The 19,430-nt window shown below is 37.9% G+C and overlaps 2 protein-coding genes across 2 annotated transcripts in view; both read left to right on the top strand.

The window, feature by feature from the left end:
* Nucleotides 1–16,446, top strand: part of dner (delta/notch-like EGF repeat containing) — a 44,493-nt gene extending 28,047 nt beyond the window's left edge. Inside the window, exons 8-13 of the mRNA XM_058750581.1 lie at nt 3,077–3,307; nt 8,395–8,517; nt 8,592–8,705; nt 9,805–9,936; nt 10,928–11,174; nt 13,765–16,446. Coding sequence (XP_058606564.1) covers nt 3,077–3,307; nt 8,395–8,517; nt 8,592–8,705; nt 9,805–9,936; nt 10,928–11,174; nt 13,765–13,876 — 959 coding nt within the window. The 3' untranslated portion in view covers nt 13,877–16,446. The remainder of the gene's footprint in view (nt 1–3,076; nt 3,308–8,394; nt 8,518–8,591; nt 8,706–9,804; nt 9,937–10,927; nt 11,175–13,764) is intronic.
* A 2,310-nt stretch (nt 16,447–18,756) lies between these two features.
* Nucleotides 18,757–19,430, top strand: part of pid1 (phosphotyrosine interaction domain containing 1) — a 31,212-nt gene continuing 30,538 nt past the window's right edge. Inside the window, exon 1 of the mRNA XM_058752222.1 lies at nt 18,757–19,024. Coding sequence (XP_058608205.1) covers nt 18,995–19,024 — 30 coding nt within the window. The 5' untranslated portion in view covers nt 18,757–18,994. The remainder of the gene's footprint in view (nt 19,025–19,430) is intronic.

The raw sequence follows: 19,430 nt of genomic DNA, 5'->3' as shown, positions 1-19,430 counted from the left end.
ATGAAATATTCTTCCTCTTCTCTGCATTTCTTCTCTGCTCTACCTACCTCTAGCTTTCTAATAAACGCAGCATTGTATACTGTGAATGATGCAAAATTGGTTATTCTCCTCTATTGCAAGTCACTTTTGGATAAAAATGTCTGCTAAATATATTCTTTCAGTGGAACACAATAGGATGATTTTTTCAAATCACAGTTAGTAATATTCACATTTATGAATCACCATAAATGCACTATAAAAGTAGTCCAAATTAATGTTCCAAGTCTCCATACAATGGAGACTAAAATTTTAATCATTCACTGCAAATCTTCCCCTTCAATGAAGCTCTCAAATGAAATATGGTACCAGTTGTGTGATGTTTGATGTCAGTGAGGTTTGGTCATGAGACACATTACAACAATGATGTTTTTTGATGAAATTGATATCCAAATTGACATTGATTTGAGCTTACATGTACGTTTGACTTCAGAAAAATTCAATAGTGCACAAGTTTAATGGATGACTGTCAAGGTGCTTTTTTAGCTGGAGCTTCACAGTCGTGACCACTATGATCTGTCCTAGTTTCACCTTTTGTGTTCCACAAAAAAATAAATAAATAAAAGCATATGGGTTTGGAACGACATGGAATGGCATGAGGATAAATAAATAATGCATTTTCAATTTTGGGTGAACTATTCCTCTAATACTGGCAGTGAAGCACATTCATGTTGACTCTGTCAGGCTGCGAGAGTTTCATTAAGATAATGCATGAAAGCGCTTCCGTAAGGGAAACTGTGGGCGGATCAGCGCACTGAGCTCTATTTCTCTGTGTGTGATTGACATTTATTGGGGGGGATCATAGCCACCAAGCTTGTAATCTGCTGGTGCGTGCATGTTACTAAGAGGAGACTACAAATGCACAACAACAAACATACACTGTACATGTGTGCCCGCACAAACCTATACACAGAATTCAGTTTTTTACTGACTTTTTTAGCAAACAGCTGATAAATGCAAAGGAAAATCCACCTGATCTCAACCCAGTTGAACACGTTTCGATTTTCAAGGTTCTCCATCATCCTCATTAAAATGCCAAATAAGGGAATACAGTGGTGCTCCATCCATCAAATAGAGTTTCCAGAGATTTACAGAATGCTAAAGCGCATTGAAGCTGCTCTGGCAGTAGTGGTTGCCCAACCTTACTAAGACATTTCATACAGGTTTTTCCTTAATTTGTCACTCATCTGTAAATAAAGCCAATAGTTCTGGCTGTAACAGGGCAAACAAGACGTGAGACGTGCAGATCCATTTTCAGGTTTTTATTAGACAGAGACGTGGTCATAACAGGCATAGTTCAAACAGTGGCAAACAGATATGTTGAGGACAATACACAAGAGAATTCCGAGGGCATGCGTGGGTCATAGATCGGCGAACAATATCCAAAGGGTTTAGACAAGAAGGGTAATCCGAGAACACGAGCAATAGTCCAAGCAGGGGCAAACAGAGTCCAAACGAAAAGACGAAGGGTTAATCCAATAAACACAGGCAGGAGTCAGGGAACAGGGAACAGGGAACAGGAAACAAGGCAACACGAGATGACAAGACTACTCACTAAAGCAGCTATCACTCGGTGAGTGATAAATGCAGAACAATACTTGGCGATCTGACTGAGGAAGTCCATGGCTTAAGTAAAGCCTGTGATGGGAATCATCTGTGTGATCAATGCAATCAGCTGTGTGTGTGTCCTCAGTGCAATGGATGATGGGAATTGTAGTCTGAGGGTGATGTGCAACAGTTAGTGTAGTGCAAGAGTCAATGTGGTGAGCGAGTGACTTCTGGTGGTGAGTGAACGGAAGTTCATAGATTCATGATACTGGCATTGTGACTAAAATCTTTTACTATTTATCCACTTAAACACAACCCTACAAGCTCGTGTTCATCTCTGAGTGTCACACCCACATCTCAACATCCAATCAACAACCGTAGGGCCATACGAAATCCGTTTTATTTTTCCCAAGTTGTGCTTTATTTTTTTCCAAATTCCGTTTTTCTGTTTGAATGTTTCTGGATTCCATTTTTTTTCTGTTTAAATTGTTCTATGTTCTGTTTTAATGGTTAATTTAAATTTTATTCATCAAAAAGCATGGGTAATTAAATTAAATCATGAAACTTACAATATTAAACAGCAATTTATGACAAAAATTACATTTTTAAGGACATGTGAAATATGTTAAATCTTTTACCAAATTCTGTTTTCCATTACTTTTTCCGGATTTCATTTAACCAAAGCATCTCTAATTAATTGATTTTATTTTTTAAAAATAATTTATTTATTTATTTATTTATTTATTTTTTCAGAAATACTGTGTTGTGTATTTACATTTTTCTGCTAAAATGAATTATGGTAAATAATTTTATGAGATAATATATCATGAGATATATTACTTTAAAAATAATAATTTGATCATAAATTCTGACAATAATTTTATTATGTAGTAGTATCATTACATTAAGTAATATTTCTGTCACTGTTTCTTTAAGTTAAACTGAACTTTTTTTTTTTTTTTTGATGGGTTGTTGTGAAGATTTTTTGGTTTCCATTTCTATATGATATGATGATAGTTTTTCTCAAAAGAAACTGTAAAATTCTAATGAAGTGACTCTCAGAGCAGTTCTAGAGATTGTTTATGTACTCATCTACAGCAGAGGCTGAAAACACTTTTTATGACTGGATTCCATGATTCCGTCCGCATTTTCCTCATCTTGGAAATCATAGGTCCCTACATGTTTTTCTTTTTCAGTAATCCTTTGAACTCAAATGTATGCCACAATACTTGACCAATACACTACTTCCACTTCATTGTGACTTTAAATATTAGCAACAATTAGCAAATACTGTCAAATAAGATCTCATCCATGTTCACAAGTTGTTCTCATCTGTAAATAGAAGATGTTCTCTCGAGTTCTTCATGTCTGTAATTTTCTATAGTGGTTACTGAGGTTGAAGGCTACATGATTCAGATCAAATGAACTGAATCAGACTCAAACTGGTTTCTTTATGCAATACTGCAAATCTTAGTCTCTTTCTCTCTGTTAGGTTATCAGGGTGCCATATGTGAGCAGAAGATTGATCCCTGTGCTTCTGGGCCCTGCCACAATAATGCCAGCTGCTCCCCACAGGGTGCTGGTTTGGGCTTCAGCTGCACCTGTCCTGCAGGTTTCACCGGACCCACCTGTGCCCAGCTAGTGGACTTCTGCGCCCTCAACCCATGCGCTCACGGCATCTGCCGCAGCATCGGCACTAGTTATAGGTGTCTGTGTGTACCAGGTGAGGATCTCGTTGGCCTCCGCTCATAGCTGTGTCTCTCCCTTACATTCCCTCCAACTATGTCTGGTTGCCATGGCAACTGCCTCCTGTGAATTGCGTGCTCAGACATCATTGTCTGTGAAGTGTGACTGCACCAGCTGTGCAGCCGGATCAGTCTATCCACTGATATCACCCCACTTTGATAAGAGGTGTCCGATGGGACCTAAACGTTCTCCGGTGGGATTGCAAGCAATGCTCAATGGGATGGTGCTATGAAGATGACACTTCTGATGACAAATGCCCATTCCGGAGGGATTGCTGAGATTTGCACACTCAGTAAACACAAAATGATCCTCAGCGAATCAAATGATTTAATGGCAGCATTCTCGGCCCAGGATACTAATTAGTGATGTTTGCAAAGTAAAAGCCCAAAAAAAGGCCAAAATCTACAATATCTTTTACACATACACTAAGGTATGCATACAGTGCATGATATGTGCATGACGTAAATTTTATTTTCAGCATAGAATGCATGTATACTGTATAAGCACAGCCCAAACCATGCACATTCTATTTTCTCAACTACAGTAGATTTTTTGCACTAATTAGTTTGTTCACAAGGTGGTAGAAGGGTTGTTAAATAAAATTGTTTAATTTTGATTATAAAGAAACGCTGCATTCGAATGCTAGGCGTGCATCAGGTAGCCTTATAAGTGGCACACAAAAATGCGATGATGATGTGTCGTTGCTTTTTATTGTTTTTGTTAGCCTATCCAGTTGAACCCACTAGATGCTGCGATGTTTGTTCAAAACATTGCGGAAAAAGAGAACATCAATGCAGACAAGATGTTGTTTACGTCAAAACTGAAACCAAGCCGTTCACACAGAACACATATTTTGCACTTTTTCTAGAGGGACATCCATCACTGTTGCGCTCACGTCTCGTAACTTTTAAAAATCATGTCTCTGGACTTCATGGCGGGGATTTTTTCCATCTCACTGCATCTCATACTCCATGTGATTGGCTTTCGTCACTTTGTATTAAACTTTGCATAATGCTTTTTTGTTTATAATTGTTTAAGCAACTTAATTATATTTGGCTTATAAACATTATGCACTTTTTTTTACAGATAGTTATGTTATTTTATTGTTTTAATAAATGTGTATTAGTAATATTTTGCTCGATGCGCCCTCGGGAGGGAAGCCAATAGCTTTTCCCCCCTAACTGAAATTATGCCTTTTAAATTCTAATATAATTTGAATATTGATAATATTTTAGTGCAAAATTCGAATTTAGTTTTTCAGCCATTTTGACATCACTAGGTGGCAGCACTGGCCTATGCTAAGAATTTGTGTACTATTTTTATACAGAAGTATACTTTAGTACGGTGGCCGGGAAGTGCAAAACAACATTACAAAGTGTGAAACACTTTTACGAAGCTCGAGACAGATTTACATTTTGGAAAACATTTTTACATATCATAAAACACAATTACATGGGAAAAACACTTTTACCAAGGACGAAACAAATTTACATTTTAGAAAACAAATTAACAAGACGCAAAACACTTTTACCAGTCCCGAAACAAATTTACAATGACAGATTCTTCACGGAAAGGGAATGTACCACACACCGGAAGTGACGCGTGAAAGGTGGTGTTGTTGGTGAGCTGTAAATTCGTGTTGTGGTTGTGGAGTAAATGCCGTAAATAAAGTTTATGGTGACCGAATATGGACTGCGGCCGAGGATGTTTTGCCCGCTTTGTAGTGATGTAAAAATGAAGCTTTGCGAAGCACCAAGGCTTCCCCTCAACTGTATCGTAAAAAGGTTCATTACTCGAAGCTTTTCAAAACGATGCACACTAACGACATCTTGTGGTCAAAAGGTGGAAATAGCTGCCTTTGCGTCCCAGACGACACAGCCATTTTTGGATTGTTTCAGATAATAAATCAGTTTGTGCTATGAAAATAAAACAAAGAAAGTATTAACGCTATATAAATTAATCTTTTACATGTCAGTCATTGTTTTACACAATATATGAATAAATGAGTGAATAAATTTGTGGAAAAAATAGGCAAGAATATATGATATGCATAAATGATCAAAATAAAAGAAGATTATCAGAATGGTCAGCTGAAGTGATTGTGAAGCGGGAATTAATACAAAATGAACATGCACAAAACTACACATGTTTTATTCTTATCAAAGAAGTGAGTGACACTTCAAACTGCGCAAGTGGTTCGCGTTATTTGAAACAGAATAAGAAGCAGTCATGTGGTTGTGTGCGAAAATGAAGCTTCGGACGTCACAGATCACGTGGTTTTGGCAAAATGAATCAAGCTCCGGTACAGTGCTTCACTGCCAGATGCTTGGTTTTTTTGATACAGGCTTCGAAGCCTCGGTGTCGAATGTCACATCACTACCGTTTTGTGGCAAACACATAAGCAGCTTAACACTGTCCGGCTGTCGAGGTGTCCCCTGTGTTTCCGTCTGGTTCGCGTCCTTTAGAAACTCCAAACACCGACCACACGTACAGCAAAACCGCCTTAAGCTGCTCATGTGTTTGCCACAAAACGGGCAAAACATCCCTCGGCCGCAGTCCATGTTCGGTCACCATAAACTTTATTTACGGCATTTACTCCACAACCACAACACGAATTTACCGCGCTCACCGACAACAGCACCTTTCACCGCGTCACTTCCGGTGTGTGGTACATTCCCTTTCCGTGAAGAATCTGTCATTGTAAATTTGTTTCGGGACTGGTAAAAGTGTTTTGCGTCTTGTTAATTTGTTTTCTAAAATGTAAATTTGTTTCGTCCTTGGTAAAAGTGTTTTTCCCATGTAATTGTGTTTTATGATATGTAAAAATGTTTTCCAAAATGTAAATTTGTCTCAAGCTTCGTAAAAGTGTTTCTCACTTTGTAATGTTGTTTTGCACTTCCCAGCCACCGTACTTTAGGCTTAATTTGGCACATGCAAAAAAAATAAAATAAAAAAAACATAAAATAAAATAAAAAATTCTGTGAAAATGTTGTTCCACAAGGTGGCGACACTGTCCTGGCCCATTGTTACACAGCCAAAAAAATACCCAACTTAAAGCTGGAGTCCGTAACTTTTTTGGGTTAAAAATTATCAATATTTGAGTAAGTACATGACCAGCCAGTGTTCAAAACTATCACCTTACTTTAGCCCGATTCACAAAGGTTAGCTTATAATAATGTTTTCTAATTTGAGCAGTACTGGTAGGTTTTCGCAGGAAATTCGACCATGGCACTGCGCTATTACGTCACATCTGTAAACATAAATATTGAGTCCCGGCTTCTAGGCTATGGCATGTGAGGATCCTGCAGGTGGAGAATCATTTATAGCCTTTTCTCACAGCAGCTAGAATAACTAAATGTATCATTTTGATGTCGGATTGTAATCCAGAAAGGATTATGTGTTTATGAAACACATGTGTATGAAATTAAATTATATTCCAATTTTAAATGTGCTTCTGATTACAGATAGCCTGGGATTACACATGATTTGTATTTTAAAGAAAACCAGTTCGAAGGGAGCATAGTTTGCTTTTTTTGTTAAAAGAATTTCTTAATATGAAATTCGAATGGTATGACAATTAGATTACACTGTACAGAAATTGAAATCCACAGGCTAATACACATTGTCACGCAATGCTGATATTGTTAACATTAATAATTTGAGAATAAAGTATAACTATAATAATAATTTGCACGGTTAGATGTGATATGAACTAACCGATCGTTAGATTTAATCACCATTGGTAGCGCGATTTATTGTAATGCTTTTCCTCAGTTGGTCAGAACAAACATGGCAGACTTGTTACTTACTTGTTCAGATGGCAATATAAGGTGAAAGTTCTTATTTGGGTCATATATTCCAAGACATAGGCTATAATCTGTGATTCCTAAGTATAGTATCCACACCGGTGCGCTGACCGACAGACTGACACACATACTCCTCAAAACATTAGATTCAACCGCGCTGGAGCCGTGCCAGAGTACAACCCCGCGCACGGAAGATAATTCCGGACAGAGCTGCAATTCCAGGCTTTCAAACAGAGATGGCGACAAAGAGGCAAAACTTAAGGACTGCAGCTTTAACTGTGCGCGAGATGGAGTGGAACTTGGAAAATGTTGACGAGTGCTAGTGCAAGATACCTAAAACTTTACGGGTATGTCTACATGACAACTATGTCCAAAAACTGAGAATTTTTCCCTTTGATTTCTGAAAAATGTACAAATGACTTCTTTATCAAAATGATCACCATTCACATGGATCTGCAAAACAACTTAAATTGCTGTGTTATTCATGCCAGGCCAGTAGTCGGCGATGTCACTTGTAAAGTAATAATAATTTCTGGAGAGAATAGTGTTTGCACACAATATCAAATGCAGTATACTTTGAAATGCTCTGTGTTCAGTGTTTTTACTTTGATCTTTAGCATCGCTATTACTATTGCTCTTACTTGGGGTTAGCAATTTAAACAGATCCATTACTCCAAGTTTTAAACTTTGACAGAACTTTGTGCTATTACTTTTCTGAGCAATCAGATTTGCAATTTTCACATGGTAAATGAAAAAGAAATTTCATAATCTTACATTAAAGAAAAAAAATGGAGCCATTTAATCAGATATTTGTTGGTGGGTTCATTTTAGTTAAAATAGTAATTATCTAGCAATCACACCAACTGCATAGCCACTCAAACAAAGTAATATGTAAAATAATGTAGTGTGCATAATGTATTTGTGTTTGAAAACGCCAAGAAATGCTTAATGCAGGCATTTTGCACCTCACGTTGTTCTATGATGTTACATCACAGTCAAATATTTTCATGCATAAGATATCTATGGATCAATATTTATACATAATACAGAAAACACCATTTTTCTCACAGTCATCTGTGCCATCAGTTTGCTCCTGCTAACCTCTTCCTGTAAACCCCAACTAAACTAAACACTGCTCTCTAGTGGCTCTCTAGGAAACTTTAAGGTGAAATACATCTTAAGCTCTAACAACCACATCTATGACATGCTGTTGATTGCTACAGACAATAATTTTGTGTTTTTCTATCTATTCTCTTAGGTTATCATGGTCTGTACTGTGAGGAGGAGTATAACGAATGCTTGTCTGCTCCCTGTCAGAATTATGCCACATGCAGGGACCTGATCAATGCCTACGAGTGCATCTGCGCCCCACAGTTCACAGGTGCGTTTCATGCACTTGGATTTAAAAATGTCAGTAAAAATGACGCATGATTAATGTGTTGTGGGTTATTTCAGGTAAACACTGTGAGATATATAAGGACCCCTGTCTGAAGCTCAGGTGCCAGAATGGAGGACGCTGTGAGAGTGGAGGGAGAAATGCATCCTGTGTGTGTCCACCAGGATATATGGGTGAATATTAGTGGTTGTTTACATTTGTATGATTTATTTGTGTCTTTGGCTGGGTTCAGAAATAATATATTACAATACTACTACTTCTAATATAGGGATTTTGAATCTATTAGAATCCACAGACCTCTAAATATGATCATACACAAGGGACAAGGATTTTTAAAAGGCAGCTATATATTTTCATTTCATTTCATTTATGCAGATGCTTTTATCCAAAGCGACTTACATTGCATTCAAGTTACAATTTTTACATTTTCCCAGCTCTTGCTTTCCCTGGGAATCAAACCCATGATCTTGGCGTTGCTAGCGCCCTCTCTACTATTTGAGCTACAGGAAAGCTTTATACTATTTTCATGTATAAAGTCCCAATTTATACTGTGAGAAATATATATTGTTAAATTATAAAATATTATTTGGTAAATATTTAGTTTCTAATAATTAGGTAAATATTTAGCAATGTAAATAAAAGCGTTAAGATACTTTTTTTTTTTTTTTGAAAAACTGTACAGTTTATTTATTCATTTACATTATCTTTTTGTTTATTTTTAATCAGCTTATTTTGTGTAATGTTTTATTTTTTTGTTTGTGTTTGTTTGTTTGTTTGTTTACATTTTTATATGTTTTAATAAAAATATATATCAACTTTTTATTTTGTGTAATCCTATTTGTATTATTTAATTTTCCCTTTTTTTTTTTTTACTGTTTTTCTGTAAACTTTTTCATGGACCCCCTAGCAGTCCCCAGTTGGAAAATGCCTAACCTAATATATTTGCCAGTGTAAGCGTGCAATATGGCACGCTTCACAATATACTGTATCCCACAATGCACTGCATTCAACTTGACTATCAGTTTAATTTTTTTTTATCACTATCGGATCAGATAGCCATTAAGACATTTTTGCACAAATTGGATTAAACATGCAAAATATATATATATTTTTTTATTTTCAAGATAACTTGCTCTTGTATTGTTTTACATGTGTACTTTACAGTATGCAGTATCTAGCAGACTAGTATGTATTCCAAACATTGTGTATTTTGAGGGGAATGTGGATAGTAGGTTTGTATTCTGTCTCAAACACTTTTTTGTCTCTTTGTAGGTGAGAACTGTGAGGTTGACATCAACGAGTGTGAAAGCAACCCATGTCACCATGGGGGTACTTGCATCGACCAATCAAATGGCTACACCTGTCACTGCCCTCCCGGCTGGGTCGGCGGAAGCTGTGAGATCCGTGAGTTTACACCGGCCTTCTGACCTAGAAACACTAACAGTTAGTGCAAGAGGTGAAGGGAAATGCGTCAGGAATGATTCATTTATAATTATTTTATTTATAACAAAAACACATATGATATAAAATTGTCCATGGGGCAGTGACTAAAAGGGATGTGGTGTTCTTGCTCTGCTTGTGGCATTTCAGTCATTTTTCTGTGATGACTTAGGCCTCAAGGACAGCGTTATGTATGCACAGGGGTAGAGAGCGGATCCTCTGAGGAGTGACGTGCTTCTGCCTTTTATGGCAGCTGTGACTCGGCACCATTAGCTTCCTGTGAACCTCCTCACGCTCCGCCAGCTCACATCACACATCACACATCATTGTGGCAGCAGGGAGGGACAGGACGACTGTGACGTGGGAGGAGGCGGAGCCATGTGACTCTCTGAAATAACTGGCCATTCAGAGATTCTCTGAATATCCCACTGTGTTTTTGGGTGTGTGTATGACCTTGCTAGATGACGCTTGGTCTGTGGCTGTTATTAAAGCATTTCATGAGCTAGACTGCTGTTGTAAATATAAGGAACTGCATTTTCACCCAGAACTACGGTGGCCGAGAGAGCTCAACGCGCTGCAACTTCAGAAAACACATGCAAATAGAAAAAGCACCAGCAAATCAAGAAAACATCTTCATCAGTTTGACAGCAGGTGCTGCAAATGCTCACAACACAACCAAATGAAGAATTTTATTTGCAGCGCGTTTCTTTGTTTGGTTGTGTTGTGAGCATTTGCAGCGCGTGTGTTGTCAAATTGATGAAATTGTTTTCTTAATTTGCAGGTGTTTTTTCTATTTGCAGTGCGTTGAGCTCTCTCGGTCACTGTACAGAACCCCCTAGCAATGCCCCATCCAGAACACCCTAGCAACTTTATAACAGAAGTCCTTAGCAACCACATAGCATAGCGCAAGTTTTTTCTCAAGAAGACACCCATTCACACAATTTTTTTCTCTCAGATCTGCAGTGGAAGATGGCTCAGCCGGTCGACTCGCTGACCAACATGCCGCGTCACTCTCTGTACATTATCATCGGCGCTCTGTGCGTGGCTTTCGTCTTGATGCTCATCATCCTCATCGTTGGTATCTGTCGCATCAGCCGTATCGAGTACCAGGGCTCCTCCCGTCACGCCTACCAGGAGTTTTACAACTGCCGCAGCATCGACAGCGATTTCAGCAACGCCATCGCCTCTATTCGCCACGCAAGGTAATATATTGTTTTATATGCCTCTTTTTATGTTTTCAACTGTAAAACACAAAATAAGATATTCAAAGTTATGCAAAAAAGTGCTGCTGGGGAGTAAAAAGTCCATTAAATGGTGCTCTTTGGATACATCTCTATAATGTAAGGCCATGGGATATTGAGGATTACAGATTCGTATAGCATTCTTATGTTCTGCATTATAGAGGTAAAAATCATGGTAACCCCAGTACATTGAAAATAGTGGGTATAGAACATATTCCGAGGTCAATAAGAAGAGGAGATAGGATAAAAAGTTTACAACAAAGAGAGTCTTTCTGGATTTATACTTTGAAAGCAACACAATTTCCAGGTTTAAATGGAGAATTGGATTTTTCTCCTTTTTTGTAATTAATTCCTTTGTTTCTTTTAATTATGATATAATTTTTGATTCCTTTGAGACTTGTATATGTTTTTGTTTTTTTCTTGACTTTAATATTTGTTACAGTGTTTTGAATTGATTTGAATTTATTGATTATGATTTTAATAAGTAATTCTCTCGTTGTTTTGATACCTGCTTGGGAGACATGTGACATGTCATGTGATGAACTGATTGTTTAAATTAACTCTGAGTGTGTTTGTAAATTGACACCCTGATGAAGGCGAGTTAGCAGCAACGCGTCGGTGCACAAATGTGTTGTTTTTTTAAATTCTAATGCCATGTGAATAAAGGCTTCTTAATTTTTTCACACTATTCGAGTGCCTTGGATTTATGAGTTTTTTGACAAAATACGATATTTTTATACAACTTAAAGAATAGGTCACCCAAAAATGAATATTATATTATTAATTACTCGCCCTCATGTACTTCCAAACCCGTAAGGCCTTTGTTCATCTTCGGAACACAAATTAAGATATTTTTGGCGAAATCCAAGAGCTTTCTGACGCTACATTGACAGCATCGCAACTGACATGTTCAAGGCCCCAAGGACGCGCGTCAAAGACTGACAGGGGAGAGTAGAAATTGTTGAATAAAGTCGTTATTTTTGTTTTCTTTGCGCACAAAAAGTATTGATAAATACTTTTTAAAAAGTTGATACGTACCTCTCCCGTCTCAGTGCGTGCACTTAATCGCTCTAGCGCATGGCGCAACTATGTTAGCGTTTAGCTTAGCACCATTCATTCCTTAGGATCCAAACAGGGATGAATTTAGAAGCCACCAAACACTTCCATGTTTTCCCTATTTAAAGATGGTTACATGAGTAGTTACACGAGTAAGTATGGTGACACAAAATAAAACGTGGTGATTTTCTAAGCGGATAAAAAATGATAACTATAATGTATGGCGGAAGAGCACTTCGCAGCACTTCGACCTCGGCGCAGTAATATCATCACTCAAGTGAGCGCGTCGCAGCACTTCGACCTCGGCGCATGATGATATTACTGCGCCGAGGTCGAAGTGCTGCGACGTGTTCTTCCGCCATACATTATAGTTATCATTTTTTATAGGGAAAACATGGAAGTGTTTGGTGGCTTCTAAATTCATCCCTGTTTGGATCCTAAGGAATGAATGGTGCTAAGCTAAACGCTAGCATAGTTGCGCCGTGTGCTAGAGCGATTAAGTGCACGCACTGAGACGGGAGAGGTACATATCAACTCGTCTAAGTTGAGGGAAGAACATATTAGAATATGGAAAACCAGTGGCATTTTCCTTTAATTTGTGTTCCAAAGATGAACAAAGGTCTTACGGGTTTGGAACGACATGAGGGAGAGTACTTAATGACAGAATTTTCGTTTTTGTAGGGCTGCAACAAATTATTATTTTGATAGTCAATTAATCTAACGATTATTGGAACGATTGATCGACTAATCCATTGTTTCACAGATTAACCATTAGGCTTTGATCGATTATTCAGCTTTTGCAGTTTGTTTAAATATTGTGTTATACATAGTCTATACATTCATATACATATAGAGCTGCTTTATAGCAGAAAATAAAAGTTGTAATTCTAACTGAAATCGACCCTGACACTTTGTTTAATACTGTAAAGCTGCTTGCTTTAAAGGAGTCTATTGCATAAAGTGTTGTATAAATATATATAAACATGATGTGACTTTACTGCAGAGCTGGTGCAAACTTATCCACATCACTATGATCAGATGCTTTCTTAACAGCTGTTTTCTCACCGCTTTCATTTTTGTTGTGTGTTTATTTCATTACTGAGAGGAAAATGTGCAACACATATTTGCATATCTAAATGCTGCTCTCAGCAGCAGTGGGTTGTTCGCTAACAGTAAACCACTACTTGCTTATATCAAACTTATTTTAACCCTTAAGCGAAGCGAAATGTGCTGTGAGTACATCAGGGGGCTTTACACAACATAATTTTTTGTTTGTAGTTTCGTAAAACATTCCTACACTCTACTGGTTCGGTTTCGTTTGCATTTGTCATAAACTTTTGTTTGTCTTCTATTGCATTGCAGCCGAGAGAGCTGAATTACAGTCTTGTACTACAGTGCCACACTGGTCAGACCGCGTCATTGCAGGCTATTAGGCTCATGAGATCAAACAACTATTTAACAACAAAAATGTCCTGTTCCTTTGTGTGTGTTACAGGTTTGGGAAGAAATCTAGACCAGCAATGTATGATGCGACTCCCATCAGTTATGAAGATTACAGCCCTGATGACAAGCCTTTAGTCGCACTCATTAAAACTAAAGATTTGTGAGGCAATACATCTGCATATACACACACACACACACACGCACCGCATACACACAGCCACTGTTCCAGCCTTTATAATGAGCCAATTCGTGCAGTATTTATTTCCAGAGAATAGAAAAAAAATTTATCAAACCTTACTAAAACTTTTGAAATTGATATATTTTATCATTGTAAACCATGAAGCTTTTAATTCATATCAGGCACTAGGAGTGCTGCACAGAATTAGTTAATGGAATAGTCCCAAACAAATGTGCTTTGTTTGCAGACGCAAATGTTTTGTGGAATGTAAGTAGACGAATAACAAGCTACATTGCAAAATGTGTATGAGAGGGGGTGTTTAACCAGACCCTTCCACCCTCCAGACTCTGATTACAAATATGATAGCAGCAATCCAAGCAAAAGCTGTAGAATTAGGAGTAATAGAGCTCATAGTACAGTTAAACTGTAACTTTATACAGAAGAATTAAAAGATAAGACAATGTAGGTTGCCTTACTGGTGCATGGATAGGATCAGTGGTTCAGCATTACTCTGTAACCTTATGTACATTGTTGTTTGCTGTTTCTTTCTTCTTGTTCATTGTGGTCTCTTTTGTGTCATAAACTTGGTGTTAGCAAAGTCTTAAGATACCACTGTCCATGTGAAGGCAGCACAACAAAGTGCTTTTAAAAGTAATATTTGGTGGTGTCGTTTCACTAAGTAATAAACTAGGCCTCCTGATCTATATTTCATAGTGTTTTATGCAAGACTTCTCTGTTCCAGTACACCTGCAAAGCTCCTTAAGTTGTGGTCACATTTACCGCTGCTCGGCGAAATTTTGCAGGCAAAATACAGTGATTTCAAGAGGAATTTATGCGACTGGGAGTTTCCCATGCAGATTTCACTCCTGTTCAAGTTGATCATGCAGATTCACAGGATTTGAAGGTGACTTCTGTGTGAGCTGTGTGTCATACATCCCTTAACTATTGAAAATGGAAAATAAAATGTTTTTGCCTGCAAAATCTTGTTGAAATTTTGCAAATGTGAGCGCAAATTATCAGGGAGAGAAAAAAACAGAAAAAAAAACTAGTGCGTCAGTTTAGACATACTGAAAAATGCCAATAGCTATCAAGAATTTGCTCATAAACAATCTGACAATACAATAAAACTGAATTTACATTTTTTATTCAATGTCAAAATGTAAACAGACATGTGCATGTTTAATAAACCGCCAGTTTATGGACAAAGTGAAATCTGAGTAAAGGGAAAAATCAAAGTGTGCCATATGGGTTTTGACATTTACTTGATAAAATAAAAGTTTATGGCATTTACATGGCCTTACATGTTTTCAGATTGTTAAACATAATCATAAGATTGTGAATGTAAACACACGAATGCGTGAGAGCCATGGAAAATTCAAGAACTGAAAATGCTGCCTGTGTAATGGAAGTTGTAGGGAAAATAATGAGGACAAGTAGGAAACTTTGAAACTTTTAATCTGCTCAGAATGTTTATTGGCATTGAAATGAACTTAAAAATAGCCTCCAAGAATACGATTACCTTCCCCATTAGTATCGACTGAGACATTAGTGAGTCAGAGTATTGGAACAAGTGAAGTGTCTCTGACAGGTCCTCAAGTCTGGTTAAGACTGGTGTATTTCTGCCATGCGCTTCTGGTGTTCCTGCAACGGGTTCCAGCTCTTTCTCCCTCTTTTTCTCTTCATTTGCATCTGGCTGGAGTGGTTCTCATAGGATGTTTTCATTCTTTCCATTACCCATCTCCCTTTCTCTCTTATCTTCCATATCTGCTACTTATACTCATTGTACTCCTATGGTTATCCTTTTGTTTAGTATAGACAGGTAGAATTTGCCCTCTGTAGCTGATCTGAGACCAGTTTTGATGCTCTTTAATGCCTGAATTAAGGAAATGGCTTGCCTAAAACTGAAGTTACCTCATGCTATTCCAAAACCACTTTTTCTTCTGAAAAACACAAAAGGAGTTATTTTGCAGAATGTCCAATCTGCTCTTTTCCATTCAATGAGAGTACTTCATAAGACACATGCACTACATTCAAGCTATGATAAAACCGTATGATGAGCAGACTGAAATGCAAAATGATCACCAAAAATCTCTCATAGCTTTCAAATCGTGTTTGTTAGTATTAAAACATTTTGCCTTAAGAAGCATTGTGCCATGTTGGGTTTGAATGCTATCAAATAAAACTGGCTCAGGTTTCTTATGGCTGATCTCACTATTTGAATATTTTCAATTGAACAAAAGGGTGAATGAGATTTGGAAGATATTTAGGAGACTTTTAGGCAGTTTTACTTTATTTTGTCCATTTTGGAGCTTGACCAAGATATATCACCGCTTGGACATTCTCCAAATATCCTGTTTTAGTGTTCTACAGGAGATCGGAAATGAACAGCATGAAGGCAAGTTTTAAGATTTAATCTTCATCTTTAGGTGAATGAACAGGTTGTGTCTAGGATCAGCACTGAAGGGAAGCTTCTAACCCAAGCACTGTTTTTGTTAGATAAAGATAACACCCATTTGGTTATATATGTGGAATGATGTATTAATAAAAGTTCAAGTGAAAGCCTGTTTTAATTCTTGGATGTTTAACATATGATAAACGAGACGAGATACAATGAACCTTAAAAATACAAATCCTGATGGATGCGTCTAGTAATGAAAGCGATTAGTGCATGTTGAAGGTATTTAATTGGAGATAAGGAAGCACTACATGTAACTTTATATCACAGGGAACAAGACGTTTTGGAAGATGCCGCACACATCAGACGTGTTTTCTTTATCCCAAAGAACAGATGGTAAGTCTCATGCACACACAAACACGCTTTATCTCTCCAAACAGTCCAAACTCATAACCACTTTCCCTGTAGTGTGCAAAGCAAACTTGACATTTGTAAAAGCATTCAGTGTTGCAATCGTGTCTCATGTCTCAAGATGAGAAACGCACACTCAGATGCAGACGGTAAGAGAGAGGATGTGTTTTCCACCGTCGAAATGCCTTTGACTGTCTGCGCATGGAATGTCTCCCAGCTGGCCGTGCCCTTATATGGAGTTCAAACGATGTCCTAGACCCTTCAGTGACCTGTGTGGGCTCCAGATGTTCTGAAGTAAACATCTGTAAGAACGGCGTACTGTGAGGATGCTCTGGTCACTCAGAAGTCCCCCCACCGCAGGGAAGAAAGGACACGGTTTTGATAGCTTTGACCTCTGAGACAGACTAAAGTCCCTTTTGGCCCCTTAAGTGTTTATTTGACCTCTTATTTGACAGTTTCTGGTTTAGAATAAAGATGAATGCCATTGTTTTACTATATAGAAAATATGAAATCCTGAGAATATGAAATGAGATTAACAGAAAGATACACATACAGTATATGATACAGTGTCAGTTTCACTGCAAAAATATTGTGATTGTAAAAAATATTTCAAATGTGCACTCACGTGAAATGAATTCAGCCGAAAAGTACTCACTTTTTTGACTGTGGAATAAATGAATAATAGGTCAAATATGTGTGTGAGTAAGTGGCAAGCTGCTGCATCCTTAGCCATCGTATAAACTCTTAGACCAGAATCTAACTTGTACTTTTAAATATTCTCTTTGCATACCAGATGTGTGGGCTACTATGGGTGTAAAGTAGATATGGTGGTTTAACTGCTTTGTAAATCCTGGAAAATCCAAATTTAACACATCATTTATAGACAGGTAGGGTCAGTCTCTGACCTGTGACACCATGAGGGTTTCAGAAGGTCCAGGTTTATCACACTGCTTCTCTGCGAGTCCCCAAAACACTCATTCATTCAGTGGACAACTGGTTTGAAAGCTTATGCCTAGTTATACAATTTCAGTCTTACTAAATAAGAATGGGACTAGTTGTCATAGGGGCAATGATGCTCGATAGCAGAAATATCTGTCTATAGATTTTTTTTTTTTTTTAATAAATAAATGTATTTATTTATTATGTCTGTGTGTGTGTGTGTGTGTGTGTGTGTGTGTGTGTATTCCTTTTTTTTTTTTTTAAAGTAAATATAATTTTGCTACAGTGGACATAAATCCGTACAGGCAAGACTATTGACTAAAATGAAAGTAGATTTAAAAGGAAAACTTCTCAGAAGAGTTTTTTATTTTTAACTTTTTTAATACTTCATAGGAGACCCTTTTCTAGAGAATAATTTTCTCTTATAATATTCCAGCAAACAAGTCGTGTTTTCTGCAGCTGTTTAGAATCAGAGCTAGAAATTCGCGAACGAATCATCGGATTTGCGTAAAGTTCTGAATTTGATCGCGATTCATTCGAACAGTTCACTCATGCACTGAATCTTTCGCAGGGGTTTCTCAAACCGAGATAGTAGGCTAGCTTAATATTTTAGGAGACAGAAAACTAAAAGAGTGCAAACTATTGTAGGAAACAAACCTTTGCAAATGTCTGAGCTCATTTGTCAATGATAATTAAAGCAGCTCTTTATTGCGCGTGCAGCTTGTGAAAGACTCTGTACTGTAGGGAAATGAGGACTGATTGTCATTTATATGGCTATGAATATACAAGACTGTATCAAAATATGGCTTACCGATCAAAGGCTAGAAACGCCATTTGTGACAACTTTTGTGAACTGAAATGCAGTTACATGTAACGTCTGCTTTCTTTTTATCCTTAATTATCATATATAGGCTAATTATTGATGTTAAAAATCTTACTCATGTTTTATGAAGTTACGGATTTTGTTAGAATAGCGTATTATATGTGAAACAATTCGTGGTCTCGAATATTACATTCGTGTATTTTGTGAAAATAAATATTTAAAAATATGTAACGTCTGTGGCGCTCCGCTAAGTGGCGCCCTCTTCTGGTCACTCTGAGTATAACAGCAGTCGAGCGAGGGGGCGGAGGACACACAGAGGGACAGAAAAAGGGGGAGAGAAAGAAAGAAAAGAGCCTGTGCGTGTTTTCGCAGGCGGAGTTTCGTTCTTGCGCACCGTTGGAATTCACTGTCTCTTTATTTTTTCCTCGGGATTGCTTGAGGAGACAGAAGGAGCAAGAACGCGCCGTAAGCGAGCAGATGTTATAGCTGGACTATCCCTGTTTCCAGCCTGACAATCGAGCGTATCATCTACTAAAATGTGGCAGCCTGCGTCGGAGCGATTGCAGGTAAGATTGGACGTCTAATTGCTGTAAGAAACGTTTTTGTTTGTCTTTTCGTTCATTTTGGAGACGCGGTGTGCAGGCCAGCCAACGGGCACACCAGCTTCTCATCCAGCAAACCTCATTCAGCCTCCGTGTATCTGATAAACTGCTACACCGGCGGTGTGAGGCTCTTCAACTTTGTAACGCTGCTCCTGGCTGAAGCTCTGAGCGTCTGGACTGCAGCTGCGAGTCTGGTCACAAAATAGAGCTGAAGTTTTACAGTTGTTTCTAAACCATATCATGCCGTTCCAGACCCAAGGCCATTTCACAGCATTGGTGTGTCTGTCTGCAGACTGTGAAATGGCTGGAGCGACTTTATTGTGCTGGAACTTGCTGTGCTCCTGGCCTTGCTGAGGGTGCGTTCACGCAG

Source organism: Onychostoma macrolepis, chromosome 18 (assembly GCF_012432095.1).
Source record: "Onychostoma macrolepis isolate SWU-2019 chromosome 18, ASM1243209v1, whole genome shotgun sequence".
NCBI classification, from domain to species: domain Eukaryota; kingdom Metazoa; phylum Chordata; class Actinopteri; order Cypriniformes; family Cyprinidae; genus Onychostoma; species Onychostoma macrolepis.
Note: the sequence above shows the minus strand (reverse complement) of the source record. Positions and strands in the feature narration are given on the sequence as shown.